The 21,218-nt window shown below is 36.9% G+C and overlaps 1 protein-coding gene across 2 annotated transcripts in view; it reads left to right on the top strand.

The window, feature by feature from the left end:
* gabbr2 (gamma-aminobutyric acid type B receptor subunit 2) overlaps nucleotides 1–21,218 on the top strand; it is a 444,511-nt gene that overhangs the window by 141,389 nt on the left and 281,904 nt on the right. For both annotated transcript variants that reach the window (XM_003219823.4, XM_062980838.1), the window contains exons 4-5: nucleotides 14,217–14,318; nucleotides 20,853–20,918. In XM_003219823.4, the coding sequence (XP_003219871.2) occupies nucleotides 14,217–14,318; nucleotides 20,853–20,918 (168 nt within the window). The remainder of the gene's footprint in view (nucleotides 1–14,216; nucleotides 14,319–20,852; nucleotides 20,919–21,218) is intronic.

Below are 21,218 nucleotides of genomic sequence, written 5' to 3'. Positions count from 1 at the left end.
CAATTTAATTGAGTACAGCGGATTTAATTGCACAGTGTTATGCTAAAGTTTTATTGATTTCAGTATTATTAGATGACTAGATGGATTACTGCAATAATCAAGGAGATGGAAGATTGAGTAAAAATGCACTTAGGTCAGACATATTACAATGATAGTCGTACATTTATTTGTATTTGGTTCCTTTTCACTTTAGCACCAGCCTCTCATTACTTGAGAGTAATGTTACATTTTAAAATGTACAAGTTAAAAATATAATAATGGTGACCGGTTGTCAAATTTATTGTATTTAACTGATCACATTCCTTTAAAAATTGCCGTTATATACCAAAAGCAAATTTAATCTACCATGACCTGGCATGGTTTGAATAAGGAAGGGAAAATCCTGAACATTGTGTTACCTTATATGCTGTACTCCCTGTGCAATTGCAGTCTCTATGTACAATCAGTAGCTCAGGAATAATTCAAGAATTATGTATTCAGTGAGGTGCCTTTTCAAGAAAGATTATCATGGCAAGAATGTTTCTCTGGATGGTGTTGTGTGCTGTGAGGCACTTCTCCGTGAACTGATCCACCACTGGAAGAAATTATATTGCAGTGAAGCTTTGGATAACATAAGGAAGGGTTAACACCCCTGTGATGTTTGATTTGATGTCTATGCCACTGTTCAGAAGATTTTACTTTGTTTTCTGTGATAATGGGATTTTGAAAAATGGCTTGTTGTAGAAAAAAGGATTGTCAATAGAGCTACGATGGAGACCCCTTTTGACCCATGAGTGAATTTCAGGAGTGAATTTCCCTTCTGAGGGTAGATTTCTCGCCCTTCCTGTTGTCTCAGCCTATTCTTAACTGTGTTCTTACTATCTTTCCTGAAACTATCCAAGGTTCTGAATTCTATCTTCAGGGAAATCCCCTTGTGAAGAATAAAAAGGATCTAGGAAGAAGGAGAGGGGGAAAAGGAACATGGCAGCATTTTTAGTCTAACTGGCTTTTATTTCATCATGAGCTTTGTGTGAACATAAACCTATTTAAGTTTTAAAGAATATTTATTGCAAAGATCATGGAAAAATAACAAAAAAAGCAATCTTCAAAGTGCTAACATGTTCTTTTCATCCCATTCCCACTCCCCCCCTTTTATGCTGTGAAACCTCCTTGTGATGAGTTATACCAGAGGTCCTTAACATTTTAAGCAGAGAGTTGGTTCACAGTCCCTCAAAAAACATAAATTCTTATGCACACTGCAATATCTTATTTGTAGTGTAAAAAAACCATGAAAGAACAATACAATCTTAAAAATGAAGAACAATTTTAACCAACATAAACTTGCCAGTATTCCAATGGAAAATGTGGGCCTGCTTTTGCCTGATGAGATAGTCAAGTTTATTAGGATCGTTGTTGTTGTTGTGTGTCTTCAAATCATTTCAAACTTAGGGAGATCTTAAGTCTTTTTAGGGAGGCGGTTGGGTAAATAAGCTTGGAGGGCTACACCCAGCCCACAGGCCTTAGTTTGGGGACTTCTGGGTTATATTTTGCTATATTAAACCAGGATGGGCGTTAATTCCTGGAAACATTGGCTGGATGGCTGCCATGGTCCTTATGTGTCCCCCCCATTTGTCCCCCCCCACACACAAAGGAGCGTCATAGCAACTTACATTAAAAACACTTCAATACAATTTAAAATATACAAATATTAAAAGAGAATTAAATATCAGTGGTATGAAAAATTCACAGTTAAAATCCATAAAGATAGTTTAAAAACATATTCAAAGCTAAAAACCACAGCACCCTCTGACTTGATCTTAAAAGCCTTTTTCTTTTAACAGCCTGTCTGAATAAAAAGTTTTTTGCCAGGATGACAGCAGGGAGGGGGCCTTCTGGAAAGAAGGGAGTTTCAGAGTCGAGGGGCAGCCACTGAGAAAGAAGGCCCACTCTCTTGTTCCCACCAAACGAAGTTGCTATCAGGTTCAATTTTTGGCTTTGGTGTCTAGTGACTCTGATATCTATGGGTTACTCTGAATTTTAATGATGCTATTTATCCCTTCAATATGTTAAATACTTCATTTATTATTTGACATAAACCCTGAATTACATTTATTGCCATAGCGGTGTTGAAACCACCATCCTGAAGTGCTTTTTTTGTTAGCTGGATGCTGAAATCCTTGGTAGATCTTCAAAATCTATCTTCCTCATCCATCTGTACAAATACACTATTACTTAGAAATATGTTTCACTGTAGTATAATTCTGAAATAAACTTCCACAAATTATTAAGGGGAATGCAAACCAAAGTGGGAAATGTAATTAGGCACACTGCCGGAATGATTTATGCAGCATGCCTTAGGATCCCAACTCCTGGATCTACAGACACTTATTCTCACATGAATGCAGATGATTTGGTCATTTTGTTCATAAAATCATTTTTAAAAATGAAAGCAAAAACATCCTTGTTGTATTTTTGAATGACATGAAAAGAAAAGCTACAGATATCTATTTCAGAAACTAATTATCTTAAAAGTGTTTGCTACTACAAATTGGATGTGTATTTTCTGTCAAGGAGAGGGAGAATTCAGCTTGCAATTAAATATCACAATCCCAGACAGATATCTGAATCTTGGTATATTTTTCACACAGATAAGACTGAGAAATTTTATGTTAAAAAATAAACTGTATACTTGAATAGATTTTTTTCATTATTTGGGTTTATTAAATCCAAATTTAGCATATTGGCCCTCCAAATTCTATCTAGAGCAGTGGTTCTCAACCTGGGGTCCCCCAGATGTTCACCTCCCAGAAATCCTAACAGCTGGTAAACTGGCTGGGATTTCTGGGAGTTGTAGGCCAAAAACATTTGGGGATCCCAGGTTGAGAACCACTGATCTAGAGATATATTCACCCTTTGTTGCTTAATTTTTTTGCAACCCCTTAGATTTTTTAATGTTAATAATTCTTCATCATGTTTTGTATTGAAAGATTAGGATTTGCAGTCTCCAGAATAAGCATCTTCCAGAATTCTGCTTTGAAATTGAGGTAGTAATTCTTCTTCTCTGAGGAGTGGTTTCATGATTTGCATGGGATGGGGAAGCCATTGCCTTCTATTGAAGATCTGTATTACTATTGAAATATCTTGGTAGCAAGCATTCAGTCACACAGCTCTAGTTTTTTAAAAAACAGCAGAAGTAATTTTCCCCAGAACAAGTAGCGTGTTCCTTCTTGTGAGTCAGCTCTAAATTCAAGCCCGTTTGTTTTTGAATGGCCAAAACTGTGACTTGCAGCCCATATCCACAGGAAGAGGGAGTATACAATTGCTTGTAAACTACTAGCCAGCAAAACTCCTCGATCAACATTAGTGTCTATTAAAAAGCTATTCACATAAACAAAATCCAAAAACAAATTGGAAATAGACTAGAACAGTATATTTTTATGAGCGTCTGGAAACATTTGTTTTACGAGTTGTATAGGTTTTTAATTTTGTTTAATAATGTGTGTATTGTGCTGCTTATGTAATGTATGTTGCTGTTTTTATGCTTGTAAACCGCCCTGAGTCCTTTCAGGGAAAGAGGGAGGTATATAAATAAAGTTTTACTTGCATACTTTTACTTACTGTATATACCCGAGTATAAGCCTAGTTTTTCAGCCCTTTTTTTTAAGACTGAAAAAGCCCCTCTCAGCTCATGCTCAGGTGAGGGTCCTGTTTGGCTTATATGGGTCAGCTTATACTCGAGAATATATGGTACATTTATTATTTTTCTCTATTATTATTGGTATTATTACATTTATTATTTTTCTCAATTATTGTTGCTACTATTACATTTATTTTACTCTATTTTTATTATTATTAATACATTTATTATTTCTCTCTGATATTATTATTATTATAATTGTATTTATAATTTTACTCTATTTATTATTACATGTATTATTTTCCTATATTTATTATTATTATTATTATTATTACATGTATTATTTTACTCTGTCATTATTAAAAGGATACACATTTACATTGAAGAAGATGAGAATGATTTGATCAGAGTTGGACAGTCTTATCTTAAATTTGAGCTTCATGTAAATATTCAAAAACATTTAACCTACTGATGCCTCAATTAACATAACTTTATTGGTATCTATTTTTATTTCTGAAATTTACCACCCTCGGCTTATGCTGGAATCAATGTTTTCCCAGGTTTTTTTGTGGTAAAATTAGGTGCCTCAGCTTATATTCGGGTCGGCTTATACTTGAGTATATACGGTACTTACTATTTGGCTACCAGCCAGAGTGGTCAGAGGCTACATCTATATTATACAGTGGTTACTCCACTATGTTTTATTCCATATTCTTGCAGAATTTCCTGTAGGAAGAAACTATGCAAGACCAACAAGTAATTATGGTTACTCTCTATGCTGGCATTGATTCTCTTGAGTGATAGGAAGTCTGAGCTATTCCTACAGGTGATTCAAGCCTGGCCTAGGATCCAGCTATATAGAAATATTCCCATGCTGTTCTGGTGAAATTTGAGTCAGCCTTTACTCTCCAGACTTCCTGCTTCTTAGATATTTTACCTTTCGCCCTATTGTCTAACAAGCTATTCCTCAATTTCTCTCTTTTTGGATGCCTAATTATAGTTTTACATTTACAAAGAGCTCTTTATTGTTGCATTCTTGGAGCATGTCTTTGTACTGTATGCTTGGCTTCCCTCCAGTGTTTGACATAAAGGTTTCTTTGAGCCATTTTTAATTTTTATGTGCCAGCATGCCAGCTTTTTATTCATTTTTGTGTGAAACTTGTCGTTCCTGATAGATGTTTATTCTACAGAATGTTCTTCATTTTTGAAACTGAAACCTTTCCTTTCTTCTCCATTGAAAGGATGGTCAAGGAATGTGGTTCCTTTTCTTTATTTCTGTATGTGCCGGTATTTCCATTTTTTTCTGAAATCCAACATGGTTAGCAGAATAAAGCACAAATGAACCTGTAGCTATTGAAGGCTTTTTAAACAATCCCCAGATTTTGAATTGCAACTGATCTCTTTTTTTAAAAAAAAAACATAAGTGAGGTGTGATCCATATATCCAATACAACTTTGTCATCAGAAAGTAACATTATTGAATTTATTTCCACAATGTCTTCAAAGGTGCCACATTTAACACATTCTGTTAGGATAAGCTAGAATTTATCAGAGCATGAATAACTATGGCAAAACTACTTTTGTTCAGAATAATTCCTGACTGGCATGCCAGTTTAAACTTCTGAAAACCATGCAACACAGTATTTTCATCTTGTTTGAACTGAGCTTCAGTTTATAAGCTTTCACCCAATCCATTACTGTTTGACAGCACCAGTTTAGCACCTCAGTTGCTTCACTGAATCTGTGAAGTATAACCGGGTGTCAACGGCATACTAGCAGTGCCTCATAACAAATCCCTGGCTGACCTCACTCAGCAGTCTCATGAACACGTTAAAAAGCATGGGAGACAATTGGGAACCCTCTGAGACCATAGAACATAAATGCCATGGGGCCGAATAGTAATCTTCAAGCACAACAGGCAGTGCACTTCAGAATCATTGAAATATAATGCCTCAATCTGAGCCAGACCAGTCAGAAGGAAACTATACAATTTCTCTGTTACAACAACTTCATTGGCTACTGACCCACTTTTGTGTACATTTCAATGGGTTGGTTATGATCTTTAAAAGCTTGGTATCAGCCTGTCTGAAAGACGATATGTCCCCATGTGAAGCTTTCTGGGTTTTAAGATTATAGAAAGAGGACTTTGCTTTATTCCCATCACCACCATAGGCACATTTGGTGATGGCATCAAAGAGAGATTTCTCAATGGATGCTGCCAGGCTGTAGATCCTTCTTTCACAGGAGACAAGAACTGTTCCCTACCCACTGACAGAAACCCCTTTTTATTTAGACAGGTGTTGGCTTGTTAAATGGTTGTTGCAGAATTGACTTTTAGTAGAGGGCATTGGACTTTAATTCCCATTGTGATATTTACATACTTTCAATCTGTTTTAAATTGGTACCATAGCATGTTTATTTTTTTTAACTCAAGTTAAAATACATTGTTTTTAGTTGTACTTTGTTTCCCTCTATTTTGTAAGCAGACATGGGTCCTTTGTTCAGAAGACAGTGGGATACTAATAAATAAGGGAAAATAATATTGACATCTACTAAGACTACCTAGGACAGTGGTTCTCAACCTGTGGGTCCCCAGGTGTTTTCGTCTACAACTCCCAGAAATCCTAGCCAGTTTACCGGCTGTTAGGATTTCTGGGAGTTGAAGACCAAAACATCTGGAGACCCACAGGTTAAGAACCACTGACCTAGGAGAACAAGCTGACTCATGTTCTCTCTGTCCCTCCCTCTGCACAGATTGTCCATCAGCAGGAAAAGTGGGGTTTTCATTACTGTGGCAAGGCAAAATAAAGGCAGTACTCCCAGTAAGAATTCAGTCCCCTGACACTGCAAATTGTTCAAACCTAGAGATTTTATATTTAATGTGCTCACATTTCGTTGGTTCACATTCTTCCCTGGCCACATTTTTAATGTTGATGGAACCTCTGAGATTGGCTTTTCTTGATCAAAAATAGCTTGTGGTCTAATTTTACTTCTTTTTTGGAATAGTTTGTTTGTTTAGGTTTTGTTAGTGAACAGTTTTGAAAAATAAGTAGCCATGCATAAAAAAATCTTTGTTTAATCATATTGACTTTCTCTTTGAGAGTTTTGTTTTCAGTAGTTGAGATACTATTTTTTTAGTGTAGTTTAGTTTTTGTTTTTGTTTTTATCTGTCTAGTGAAATTCTGACACCTATAAAAGTAGAGGTGTTAAGGGTACAGTGCAGTGTGGTATCTACAGTAGTTTTGATTCGTTTTTTCCAGCTTCTAATTAGGACCTCAGGGCTTTTTCCATTAGGAAGCTGTTCACAGTGCTGAAAATCTGAATTCAGGCTTGTCTGATAGTTTGGAGTCAAATAACCAGGAGCCCTTTCATAATACATGATTATAGTGTTATTATTCTCCTTTAACTGTTGAGGGTCCATCTGCTGGAGTTGTGGGATTTTCAGTTTAGGGGGCATGTTTAAAATCTCAGACAAATTGTACTAATGCCTCACCAAACAACACAATCAAAATCCTACAGGATGTGCTGCTGCACTTGTGAAATAGTGAAATCATAACTATGTTTTTTGGTTCTTTCCCTGCCCCTGCTCCTCCCAACCATTATGCCATTATTGTCTTTTACACCAAAGAAGAGGGTGGAAATTGCATAGATTATTTTTGTCCAGATAGACATTGCCCCATACATGCAAGGACAACACCATTTCCTTTTTCCCCAGTGGTGCTACTTTTATTTTTATTTTTTCTGTCTTACAGGATGTGTATTATAAGTTTAAGAATGCTTGTTGCTGAGTTGTTCCTGCAAGGAATTGAATAAATGTCATTATCTGGTAGGGTTTGGCTACAGACAGTTGATCAGGCAGCATATGGTTTAGGCAGCACTTTCACTGATTGGATTCCAAAATGTCTGGCCTGGTATTTCGAATTATTTTCACATGTCTGTCTGGTATTCATGTTGTTCTTTAAATAGAACACTGAACTTCAAAGATGTTATCAGATAAAACTTCAAAGACTTTTCTGTCAGATAAAAAGAAAAACACTAAGCTCAGAAGTGATCCTTATACTTAGAATCTGAATGTTTAGATGGTGCAACATCATTTCCCTTCAGACTATGATTTTTATTTATTTATTTATTTATTTATTTATTTATTTAAAATGTCAACTGCACCCCTGTAGATTTCACTTTATATGATTGGATCAGTATCTCTCTATAGATTTCTATTATAAAGTTAACTCATGTAAAGAAATACTTTCTTCTATTGTTTTCATTTTTCAGTTTAAAAGCCTTTTGCACATGTTGTTTGCATGATTCATTTCCCTTGTATATGGGTTTTCTAAAAGTCTAGATTTCTTTTTTGTTCTTTCCTCTTCTATTCAGCTTGGATTTCCTTTAGTCTTTATGTTCTGTTCTAACCCTTTTCTGTAGTTGCAATATTACTGATATCACTGCTTATCCCTTTTTTTTGTAACAGAAAATAAAACCAGAGCCAGCATTTCCATTTTATAACTAATTCTTTACACACAGGTAGGCAGAGTTTGTAGTATTACTTTTGTCATGTGTGGTTTTTAACCATAAAAAGTCCTTTCATAAAATTATTTGATGTTGGTGTACTATTAGATTTAAAACAACCTTTCCACTGACATACTTCTTCATTAATCCCAAAAACTATAATCCCTTTCTCTCACATGCATATGTATTGGAGTCATTTTTAAAGGAAACGTGGTGGCTCTATATGTTTTTATACTTTGTATGTATATGCAAAAAAGTGAAATGCTTGCCAGGCTACCTTTCCTCCCCTTTAAAATAAACAAATGAATTAGACATCAGAACCATTAATTTGAAGAAAAATTCAGCAGAAATTCTGATTGTACAAACCATCTGTTCTGTCCAGTGCTCAATCATCATGAACTTCTGATGATCAACATCTGGTGGGATTAAGCTCCCCCCGCCACACAGACACATTCGAGCTACAAAGGATTTATCAAGCAGTACTTACATCCAGCTTTAGTTTACTAGGGGAAACCTCAATGATAATAAGATGAAATAAGAATATTTACTGGAATTGTGGATTTTACTCTAGAACTAGCAATGTAAGCATTAGCTATTGGAAAAGTGTTTAGCTTTCATTTGGGATCATTGGTTTATCTAGCTCAGTATTGTCAACTCTGGCCATCAGTGGATCTGCAGAGATCAAGGCAACATTTTTTCCTATCCTTGTGTGAAAATCCTTCATTTTCCTAGTGGTCACACATCCCTGGTTAGTTTCCAAAATCAGATGGGAACAGGCATGTTCAGGGTAGTATTCATGGTTGCTATTTATTAGCAAGTCAACTAATCTTCACTGTTGATTATTCTTCTATGTTATCATTCCAATAAGTGAGAGGTGAAGAAATAGAGGACTAGATTTAGAAGAGTTCTTGTCCAAATCCCTACATAATCATTAGTTTTGCTCTAAGTTTAAGTTTGTTGTATTAACTTAATGCTTGATGTGATTGTAATGACAAATGTTATCATTACAACATACTCCAAAGCAAACAGAACTACACTGCAATTAGTAAATAATGTTGATGGTGAGAGAAAGCAAATAGGTGATAAGAGGATAACATGATTAATGATTATATGGAGGAAACCTAGCAATTCAGATGAATTAAGACTCTTCCAGGGTGGTTGTCTAGAAACCTTCCACTGAAGAGAGCATTTTTGTCTTTCTCTTGATCTTTATGCTGTCAGGTGCCAAAGAAAATGGCTGTTGTTTATATCTCACAAGGATGAACAGTCCATCTGTTTTGATAGGCTTGTTCAGTAGGATGGGATAGTGATGGCAATGCTTTCTTACCTCTGTACTCTCTTCCAGGCTTTAATATTGCCATGTTCACCTTAGAATCATAGTATCATAGAATAGTAGAGTTGGAAGAAACCTCATGGGCCATCCAGTCCAACCTCCTGACAAGAAGCAGGAAATCACATTCAAAGCAACCCCGACAGATGACCATCCAGCCTCTGCTTAAAAGCCTCCAAAGAAGGAGCCTCCACCACAGTCCGGGGGAGAGAGTTCCACTGCCTAACAGCTCTCACAGTGAGGAAGTTCTTCCTGATGTTCAGGTGGAATCTCCTTTCCTGTAGTTTGAAGCCATTGTTCCGCGTCCTAGTCTGCAGGGCAGCAGAAAACAAGCTTGTTGCCTCCTCCCTATGACTTCCCTTCACGTATTTGTACATGGCTATCATGTCTCCATTGCCTTGCAATTACCTTGCTTGGTAATTCTTTGTGCTGATTTGGACCCTCCCAAAAGTACCCAAAGCACAAAAGCTCCATAATGAACAGCAACTCTGCAATGTTCTTCTGGTATTTTCTCCTAGAGTGATGCCACCAGAAATCTCACTTGGAGGTTTTGTAATGTTGTTGAGGCATGATCTGCAGGGATTTTGAACACTTGGTATCCTTTGTTGAAATTACAACCTTCTTCAAGCCTTCTCTAGTAATGTTTATCTATTACCCCGTTGCTTATTGTTTCCTGTTTGTATGTTCTGGTATGCAGCCTCCTTTACTCTGTGGTCCCTAAGAAGTTATAGAAGGGGCTGCAGAACACATGCACTCTTAGTCTCTCTCTCTTTTTAACTATGTGACCCCTTGATAGATGTTTTGTTATAAGAGAGATGTTCTGACCACATGGCACAGAGATTTATCTCAAACATATCTGAAACTGGACTGATAAGTTTTGTACTTGTGTATGCTGAACACATGAGGGTTGTGAGTAAACCAAATATGTTATTTTTATCAAACTGTACTTCATTTTTGTATCTTGAGTGCATGATATAAAACAAGTTGTTTTATAGGAGTGTATATATTTTCAGGCACTGAAAAACACTTCTAAAGCTCTGCTAAAGCTTTTTATGCCCTGGCAAAAACAAGACTGAATGACAGGTTATTCAGTCTAACAACTGAAACCATTGCCTTGAATAATTATTTCTGGTTGTATACCACAAGAGAAGATTCTATTCTAAAGGGTTTTTGGCTCTTCTCTGAAATGTCATGCTTTTCTAAAAGGTTGTGGTCTCCAAAGTGTGTTTTCCAAAAGGTTACAAATGCCATTTCCCAAAAGTTTTCTCATCCAACATACGTTGGAAGCTAAAATCCAATAGCTTAAGTCTGAACTCATTTGGGGACTATGAAAGTGTCAGAACAAAACTTATGCAACTTGTACACAAACTAGGTAAGCAAACAATGTCTTTTTTCCAAGAGGCACTGGATAGTATGTCTAAGGCCTTAATCCAAAGTGATAAAGGAAAAAATGCTCCTTTCCTTCTGTATCCTAAAATATATCTAGAATAAAAAAAACAAAAAAACATTAGCAGAACTGTTTCAGGAATTTAAGGGATCTAGTATCTTGTCTTGTTTCTTTGCTTCATACTATGATTTCCCCATCTTTGCCTAGACCAGGGGTCCCCAAACTAAGGCCCGTGGGCCACATGTGGCCCATCAAAGTCATTTATCCAGCCCCTGCGGCAGTAGCTCCCTCCTCCTCTGCCGAGGAAGGTGCGTGCAGCGCTGGGTAGGAGAGAAAGGCGCGCACCTTTCCTGTCTCCTCCCTCGCCTGGTGCATGCCTTCCAAAGCTTTGCTTGTTTATAATGGTATTTTAATTATTATTTAATTAATAATTAATTATGAAGGGGTGCTTTGCTAGTGCCTTTGGTGCACAAACGTAGAAGGAGGTTGGACTAAATGGCCCAAGGGACCTCTTCCAACCCTCTTTATTATTTTTATTATGATTATGATTAACATTGAGGCTGTATTTATTCCTGTTTTGTTTTTGTTTTTTTTACTTCAAAATAAGATATGTGCAGTGTGCACTGCATAGGAATTTGTTCATAGTTTTTAAAAAAACTATAGTCCGGCCTTCCAACTGTCTGAGGGACCGTGAACTAGCCCCCTCTTTAAAAAGTTTGGGGACCCCTGGCCTAGACTATCAAATTCCCAGCTGCTCTTTGCACTTTCTGCTCTTTAAGAATACAATATGCTCTAATTTTCTAGTAGTTACTTTCAAAACTCCTCTTCTTTATTCTCAGGCTTATTTTTGAAAGAACAGCAGAAAACTTTATCAAAGTCACAAATTTGAGTCTTTACTGATAGAATCATGAGATAATGTTTCTTGCATCCTATGGTGACCTAACAAATTAATTTACATGTTCTTTAGGTATTCACCTGGTAATCAAAGTATGGCCTTTCCCCCATACTGATCTTGGGATAAGATGTAGTATGAGTTTCAGTGATTAAACAGGGGTAGTAGAGGAATACAGTATATTTGTTGTAAACATGCAGGTTTGGCAAACAAATTCAGAAATAGGTTGCACAAGAGCCATTATAATAGTTCAGGACAGCACAGTCACTTCAAGGCCTTTGAGTTTAGTAGACAATATAATTGATTGTCTATACCTTTCCATGAAATCAAACATTGTTTAAGTAATTATATACACCCACCAACCTTGACTGACTATTTAGCTTTAAGAAGACCAAGGAAAAGAAGTGGGTTTGGATATGAGAATCCAGATTCACACTTTTTCTTCATTGAATCTCAATGGATGGAAGTTTTGCCAAAATGAATCTCTCTTGGACTCTCATTTGGAGATGTAAATAATACATTACCTTGAGTTCTTGGGGTACTGGATTAAAAAGCAGCAAATAGAATATTCAATGGATAAAGATAAATCAAAGCACAATTAAATTGCAGTTGATAATGTTTTGGACTTGTCAGACCAAATGTGACGCCCCTTTTTCCTACTATTTGTCGCACCTCAGGTTAGCTTCACTTTGCTAAAGACACCTGGCTGAACACAGAACATAGTCTTTTGTAATTTATTAGGAAATAGGGAAAAGATAGTTTATAAAAGGTAAAAGTTCAGTTCCAAAAGATAGTTACAAAAACAAGTCTGTAGAATAAATCCATAGAAACATTAGGCATGAAACAAGGTCCTTAAAATGAAGCCAAAGTCCCAGAAATGAGGATACATCCAGGCTACAAGATAATACAGGAAAGCAGACTTGGTTCTTGATTCAAGCGAGGAAATTGCTTTGACGAAGATTTCCCTCTCAGCAGACTGTTTTAATAGCATAACATGAAGGCATTTCTTTGTCCTTTGACCTCCCTCTTATTTGCTATTCTGAGACTTCTGCGCAACCCCCGAAATTCCAAACGACTACCCCAATCTAGAGAAGCAGCCTCATTGCTTTCAAGGCCGCAGGGCTCGTCAGTGTTATCAGGCTGAGGCTGGGAGCTGCTCTCCCTTTCTGCTTCTTGCACCTGAAAACCATCATCAGTAACAACACGATTTCTTCCCATGGGAAAACCTCCCTGCTCCTCATCTCCCACAGCAGGAATACTCTGCACCTGAATTCTGTAATTCCCATCAGAGTCTTGAAACTCATCCTGAACCTGAATCCCATCATCTTGCAACTGCATCCCAGAATCCTCATCAGAGTCACACAAAGGCTGAGTCACAACACTATTGTTTTAACATCCCAGCTTAGCTGTCTTCTCCCATTCTTGTTACTCAGGGAATTCTTTGTAGTTTTCCTGCATCTCCTCAGCTAGCCTTCAGCCATATCACTGCCCTTGAAGTAAGATCTAGCTGCTTTTTCTGTGTAGGAAAAAAATGGGAAGCAACATCATGATCACCAGCCTCATGCAACAAAATTTGTGGGGTTAACTTTGAAAAAATTATACTTAAACACTTTCGCAACACTTAGAATTCATTATAGTTTATGGTTTTTGTTTGACTTCTGATATGTTTTATTACTTATGCCTTTTTAAAAAATACGCTGAGTGTGCTATAAGATTGGATTTCTTAGAAGCATTGAGAAAAGTATGATGCATCTAGAATGATTCAGCCAATATTTTTGTTACATTTTAATTTATCCACTCTTTACACAACTGCCTTGGGCTTTGAGGTGGAAGCAGGAAGAAATATTCCCTCCAACTTCCTCCCAAAGGCCAAGGCTGTTGTGTGCACATTCACATAATAGCCTTGGACTGGTGGGGGCGGTGGGAGCAGGAAGAATTGCCACTGCCATTGCTAACTCCTGAAGTTGTTGTGTGCACATTCACACAATGGCCTTGGGCATAGTAGTGTGGCGGAAGCAGGAGGAATTCTCCTGTGTGGTGAAGCAGAGCAAGGGCTCAATTACTGGGGTGAAGGAGGATAGCCATTCCTCGTTCTCCCAGGCTACAAAGCAGAGCAACTTCAGTTACTCTTCCTTCTATGGGTCATAAGGCGAGTAAAACTTTATTTTCAATCAGGAGCATATACAGGGGTCATACAGTATATTATAAAGAGGCCTAGATTTTATTTTTAAGCGTAATTTGCAGTTAAAAGTTTTCATATTGAAAGCAAAGCAATATGGATTAGTTTGCCTAAATTATGTCACATTTCCAGAGTACTTTTGGAGATATCTGTGCTTCCACTGTTTATATTACTTAATACAGCAACTGTACTGAATGTTGGCTCAGTGCACATTTGTTTGTATTGTGCAATGGTGTTACAAGACAGTGACATTTTCCATGGTTGATACCAATTCACTTATCTTTGGATTTCTTTCTTTTTGAAAAAGGTACGGAATGATCTCACTGGTGTCCTATATGGTGAAGAAATTGAAATCTCAGACACTGAGAGTTTTTCTAATGATCCATGCACAAGTGTCAAAAAGCTCAAGGTGAGTATAACTGCTTAGGCAGTTTAAGAAGCAAACTGGGCAGTAGGAAAGAAAATATTTTATGGCTGCAAAACTGGATGTGGGTGGAAATGAGAATTTTTAATTAATTGCATGATAGCAATTAAGATATTGTGATTATTAAGTATAGCAATAATGCAGAATTAAATATTGGCAGTATTGTAACATTTGAGGCATTATAAGTAGTAGTATCTCAACAGACCAGCTTTAGCAAAAATTTATGAATTTAGGTAGAAAAGTTATATATATATATTCTAGAATGTTTTTCCCCATGATAATACAATTTGACAACAGAGAACTGCATTTTTAAAATTAATTCAATAATTAAAGATTTGAATTTAACATTTAAACTAGAACTTTCGAAATCAATGGGAATTGAGTCAGCTATGATTAAAGGTGTAATTAAATTATAGAATGAAAACAATTTGACATTTTAACTACCATGGCTCAATGCTATGGGATCATGGAAAGTGTAGTTGCACGTGGTCTGTAGCCTTCTCTGTCATAGAGGGCTGGTGTCTCTCCAAACTACTACTCCCTCGGCTGCATAATTTTGAACCATGGCAGTTAAAGTGGAGTCAAACTGTATTAATTCTACAGTATAGATGCACCCTTTTTAAAATCCCACTAATTTCACTAGGTTTGTTAGTAGGACCACATTTGACTTCAGCTATCAATCAGAGCCCCATGTCGCTGCTGAGTCACTGTTATTGGCTATGGGGGGAAAAGCCACTGGCAAATTGCATATATGTAACAAAATGGCCAAAAGGGCCGGGCTGTGGCGCAGCTGGCTAGTAACCAGCTGCTATAAATCACTACTAACCGAGAGGTCATGAGTTCGAAGCCCGGGTCGGGTTAAGCCTCCGACCATTAATAGCCCTGGCTTGCTGTTGACCTATGCAGCCCCGAAAGACAGTTGCACCTGTCAATTAGGGAAATTTAGGGACGCTTTATGCGGGAGGCTAATTTACAACACCATAAAACTGCCAGCAAAACACGAGGAAAAGGAATGAGGAAGTACAGCCACTGCTGGATGGTGAAGCAACAGCTCCCCCTGTGGCCGGAATCGTGAAGCTGGAAAAATGTTAAAAATGCCTCTGAGTCTGTCTAATGTATGTTGTTTGTCTGTTGGCATTGAATGTTTGCCATATATGTGTTCATTGTAATCCGCCCTGAGTCCCCTTCGGGGTGAGAAGGGCGGAATATAAATACTGTAAATAAATAAAATGAATATAGACTGAGTGGGTGAGACTGTGATCTTCCAGTCCTCTGGCATTGACTCACATTTGTCTCATTAACCTAATTTCACAATGGGCAGGTATCAGAATTGTAAAATCAGTGTGTATGTATTTAAAGATATCCAATGAACCAATGCTGGAATGAGTCCACATGTGATAAAAGTTGCCATATGTGTGAAAGCATTTTTCCATAGTAAGCATCTGTAAAGTCCAATTTTGCATAAGAAAGATAAATGCAGGTAATAAATTTGTGTATTCATGTGTTAAGTTCTCTTCTTTCTCTTTCTATGGCATTTCTAGCTTTACAGTTTTCACTCTTTTGCTTGCTTTGCCCCCATGTCTGTCATTATCTTTCTTTATGCCATGTGCTGCTTGGATGCTGAACACCTGATTATAATTTTCATGTTTATTACATTAGACCTCAAGGATTGTCCAAAAGTAGTAAGAGATAAAGGTTCCCTCATAAGAAGCAGCAGCTATTCCAGTTAACTGACACTTTATCCCTTCAGTGCAAATTCCTGCAGATAAAAAGTAGGGCATAGAAATCTAAACACTAAATGCTATCTTGCTATCTTCTTATTTTCCCAGCTCCTAAGCAAAACTAGATATGAATGCATTAGGTGTAGTATAGAGTTTTGAAAATCTGAGGAAATGCAAGTTCCCTAGTGAGTCAATGTGGTGCATTTTTAAAGTAATTTATTTCAGTCGTAGTTCCTGATCTTTTGAGTCTTTCTGGTTCTGATAAATTAAACCAGACTTTTAAAAAAGCTTAGTAAATGAGTAGATTTTTCACTGTTAACTAAGCTTTTAAATTGTGAATGCCTTGTTTCATTTTCATATTTGATATTTCCCTGCAGAATTTAGAGCCACAGCATTAGGGTGTCATTGTTCACTTATATTTTTTTGGGTTCTTCCCTGGTCTTTGCTGGTCTCTGGAGGTATGAAGAGTGGGTGGAATGAAAGGGCTGAAGACTTCTGTTGGAAAAGCCCAAACAAGCTTCCCAGAGCAGAACAAACACCAATGCAATACATGTGTAAACATTTTAATGAGTGCCAGTTAGCCCCTTGTATAATATATTTCAGTCCTTCTTCTTTATGCATATGTATTCATGGAGTCTACTTGGTAATGGTTTTACAAATACTTTGTGTTTCAGTTAGTACTATCACCGAAGTATAAAGGCTTCACTTAGTATGTGATTCTTCGGGTGTGTCCATACTGCATGATTATATGATACTACTTTAACTATCATGGTTCTGTCATATAGATTTCTGATCTGGGGAAAGACAAAGACCCCTCAGGTAGAAAGCTCTAGTTGGCAAAGTTAAGAAGTGCAGCAGAGAATTCTTCATACCTCATCAAACTGCAGAATTCCATAGGACAATCAAAGAACTAAAGTGGGTCCAAACTTTTATAGTTGTTCGGTGTGTATATCACATTTGTGCTGAAATATATTATTATATTTAAAGACTGAAACTGACTATATAAAAACTGCTCAGAACCCAGCCTAGCCAGTTTTACTACCCCAATGATTAAAAAGACTAGTGCAGACTAAATAGGACCTTCTTTCCCCCTTGGTTAAGAATATGCTATGATTCTTTCTGGATCTGGGTTACTGCTCTAACAGTAATATATGAGACAGAATCAAAGAATTGTAAAAACATAAGATATGGAAGAGAAACCACAAGGATCATCTGGTTTGCCCCACTGCATTGCAGAAATGCATAATCAAATACCTCCTACTACTGTACAAAAATAATTTTCGGGTTCCAACCAATGGATATTTGTAGAAGATAGATATCAGATTGAAGTCTGTTTTTCCCTAACTGACTTAGGGAAAAATCTAATACGATTTAGATTTTGATTCTCATAGTGTTTTATCTTATTGTAAAGGCTTGCTAGAAAACAAAGAGTTCAAAATAACATTGTGGGAGGTAGACTGGTATCTGGATCGTAAACACGTTTCTTGGAAGTAACACTAATTAGTTTCATAGAGAACATGCTTTCTAGAATAATGTGTAAGACATTCTGAAAATCATCAGAGGGATGTCATCAGAGAAAAAACTGAGTCTTCTCTTTTAAAAATACTAATAATCTTTGTATTAAAACTTCAGTTGTATCTATATATTAATGTTAATAACCACAGTCACATAATGTAATGTAGTATACCTGGAGAAAACAAATCCCAGTCTATGATGCTATGTATCAAGACATTCAAATACTTTGGATTTATTGTGCAGTGTATCAGAAATAAATTCATGGTTAGGAATGAAATCCCAAACCCAATTGTCCAGCTAAGGTAGACCCATATAATAATTTTGTAAGTCAGCGTTTTTGTTGCTGTTGTGTATTTCAAAGTTATTTCTGATTTATGGTGATCCTAATGTTACCCTGTTATGGCATTTTCATGGCAAGATTTGTTTAGAGTGGATTTGCCTTTATCTTCTTCAGAAATTGAGATCACGGCCTGCCCAAGTTATCAGGATTTGAACCCTGATCTCTGGAGTTGTAGTTCCATACTCACACTCACATTTAAGTAAGTCCTATTCAGTGGGCCTCCTTAGTTGAAATTACTAGATTTAGGCAAATTAATGTACTGAAAAATTTAAATTCTGTGAAATTATGAGCTTTACTTGTTTCAGATAACATTGTTGTTTTAATGTAAGATCATGTAGAATATATGAAAAGGAAAGTGGCAGTTGATACATCATTATGGAATAAAACTGAAAAAAACAAAATAGTGGATGCTAAATTGCTGTTGAATTATAATGGAGGGATTTAGAAAAGAAAAGAAAGTTCACCAGTTTATCAGGACAGTGAAGAAAGCTGACTGGGAAAAAATAAACTAATTTAAATATAGTGTTGGACACAAGTTTTACAGGTACTGTGGGTTGCTAAAAAGACAAATAAATGGGACCTAGAGCAAATCAAACCTGAATTTCCCTCAAAGCTAGGATGACTAATCTGAAACTACCATTCCTGTTACGTGCCATCAAGTCATTTCCAACATTATGGCTGTCCTATCACAGGGTTTTCTTGGCAAGTTTTGTTCAGAAGATGAGAGAGTAAGGCTTGCTCATAGTCACCCAGAGGTTTTCATGGTCAAACGGGAATCCAAACACTGTCCAGGACTCAAACCATTGCACCATGCTGGTTCCTGAAACTGTCATACTTTGGACATGACTGACTAGAAAAGACAATAAATCTTGGTAAGGTTGAAGGCAGTAGGAAAAGAGAAAGGCCACATTCCAGATGGATAGACTCAATCACGGAAGCCATATCCCTGCATTTACATTAGTGGTTCTCAACCTGTGGGTCCCCAGGTGCTTTGGCTTACAACTCCCAGAAATCCCAGCCAGTTTTCTAGCTGTTAGGATTTCTGGAAGTTAAAGGCCAAAACATCTGGGGACCCACAGGTTGAGAACCACTGATTTACATGATGATAGGGTGACTTGGAGGTCCCTCATTCATTGGTTGCCAAAAGTGAAAGTTGACTTGAGGGTAGTCAGTCAACAATAAAGATGACAAAGGAATTTTCCCCATGATTATAATCTGTGGTGGGATAAGGTGCGTCATAAAAAGAAGCACTGTGGTTATAAAGGCTGTAGCTTTACGGATGAAGGCCTTTGTGTCACATTAATAAACTGTTCTGCATAAAATAGACTAATCTCTGCCCAGCTCTCATTGAGATGAGAAGGCTTCTTCTGCAGAGTACAGTTTCAACTGCAAGTGAAACCTAATGTAATTTAGCATTTTCTCTTACCACAGAAATGCTTCTTCTCTTAATATCATTCCAAGTACTATCAGGCCACCTAAAATTCGAGTATGGCATGGATAATAGTTTTAACTCAGATTTCAACTTGCACTATCCATCCTTACAGCTATTTAATTGCCCCTTTTTAAAAAAGACATTCCATAAAACAAATCCAACAATTCAGAACTTATTAAATAAAATAGGATCGTAAATATATACCATGCTTGATACCATATAATTAGAGGAGAGGCGATTGACAGTGAGAGTGTGGCATTCTCTCAACACACCAACATGGGGCCCTTGTTGTCTTCTGGGGTCTGGCTACTAAATGGATGCTCATTATATATAATGGTGTAGTACAATTGTGTGTCTTGTACAAAACCATAAAAGCAAGCTTTGTCTTTTGTTTTAAATATTTTTGAGCAATGGATAGTTGAATCTGTGGATATGAAGGACCAGCTGTATTCTATCTTCTTTTTCTCACTCTTTCTCTATCCTCCCCAGAAAGAAAAGAAAGCCTGGATTTGAATTAGCATATGCATTAGTATTGACTTCGTAAAAATTAATGACTTGAGTTGGGATAAGCATCATCCCCTCTCTGATCCCTAGTGTTTTGTTTATGAAAGAACTGAAGCTAATCTTAAAGGCCTGTTGCTAAGAATTGCCTTTGTGCTTTCTAACACAATTTAAGATTATTTCTCAAGGGTCCTACATCAATCTTCTCACTTCACTAATCTCTATTCTTGGTCTGGTATCTCAACTGGCTTAAATTGAAGATGTGGTGGTTTGGGTGAAAGTGTTCTGTTGTGGGAAAGATATACAGGGTGTTTGAAAAAGAACTCCCTAGTTTTAATGTATATTTATACTTAAAACTAGGGAGTTTTTTTTTTCAAACACCCTGTATACCATACATAAGATCCTGCTTTCTTTGCAACATTGGGAGTGTGGAAGCCAAATGAGGAAGATTGTGGAGAGTGTAGCTTTCTATTTTCCTGGTTGGTGATCCGTGCTTGTCTCTTTCTGCCACATGCAATGTTAGAAGCATGTGGGTGCGGATGATGAACAGGGATTATGGCGGCTGTGGCCTTTGAAAATCCTCTCTTGGTTGCCACCTCACTCACTCAGCCCCTGTATAGAGGCTAGATGGGAGGTGAGTGTGGAGGATCTTCCTTACTGCCTGGGTCCTGATAGCTGGCTCCTGACAAGGCAGATGTCATTGTCTTGCACCTACTATTGGAAGAAAGCTCACAATGATCTTCACTAGGTTGCTCTTCTGCCCTCGAATCAGCCACTAGCAGTATTGGAAGAACAATTGATAGACTCAAGGGCTGCAGGCAAGATTCACCTATCTGAGGACCTACCTTTTCAAAGAGCATGTGTGAAATAAAAGGTCATAAAATAAAATGTGCAATAAATATGTATGTTATACCCTTGGTTTATAACATTTGTTTAGAAACAGGTTGTTCTAAGAAAATTCTGATTTAATTAAGATATTTTTCTTTCTTTCTTTCTTTTATTTTCTGCAGGGTAATGATGTCCGAATTATCGTTGGGCAGTTCAATGAGGAAATGGCAGCAAAAGTATTCTGCTGTGTAAGTACAAAAAAAAAAGAAGCAAAATGAGAAGGGAGAGAAATAAATATAAATTTAAATGCTATTGAAACATTTATTGTTCATTAAAGGTGTTAGTAAATAATAGCAGATTAGAGAACCATGATCCTGTGGTTTAAACTAAGTATGAAGTGCAAAAGCCATTATAATGGTTGCACTGAATTGAGTAAATGATATTCTGTTTTTTTTTTCTTAAAGAGATTCAGATCTGGGGAAATTTTCATTTTTGGAACATGATTGCACTACCAGCCATGTTTCTTGGATTTGCAGATGAAAAAAAAA

This window comes from Anolis carolinensis, chromosome 4 (assembly GCF_035594765.1).
Source record: "Anolis carolinensis isolate JA03-04 chromosome 4, rAnoCar3.1.pri, whole genome shotgun sequence".
Lineage (NCBI taxonomy): Eukaryota > Metazoa > Chordata > Lepidosauria > Squamata > Dactyloidae > Anolis > Anolis carolinensis.
Note: the sequence above shows the minus strand (reverse complement) of the source record. Positions and strands in the feature narration are given on the sequence as shown.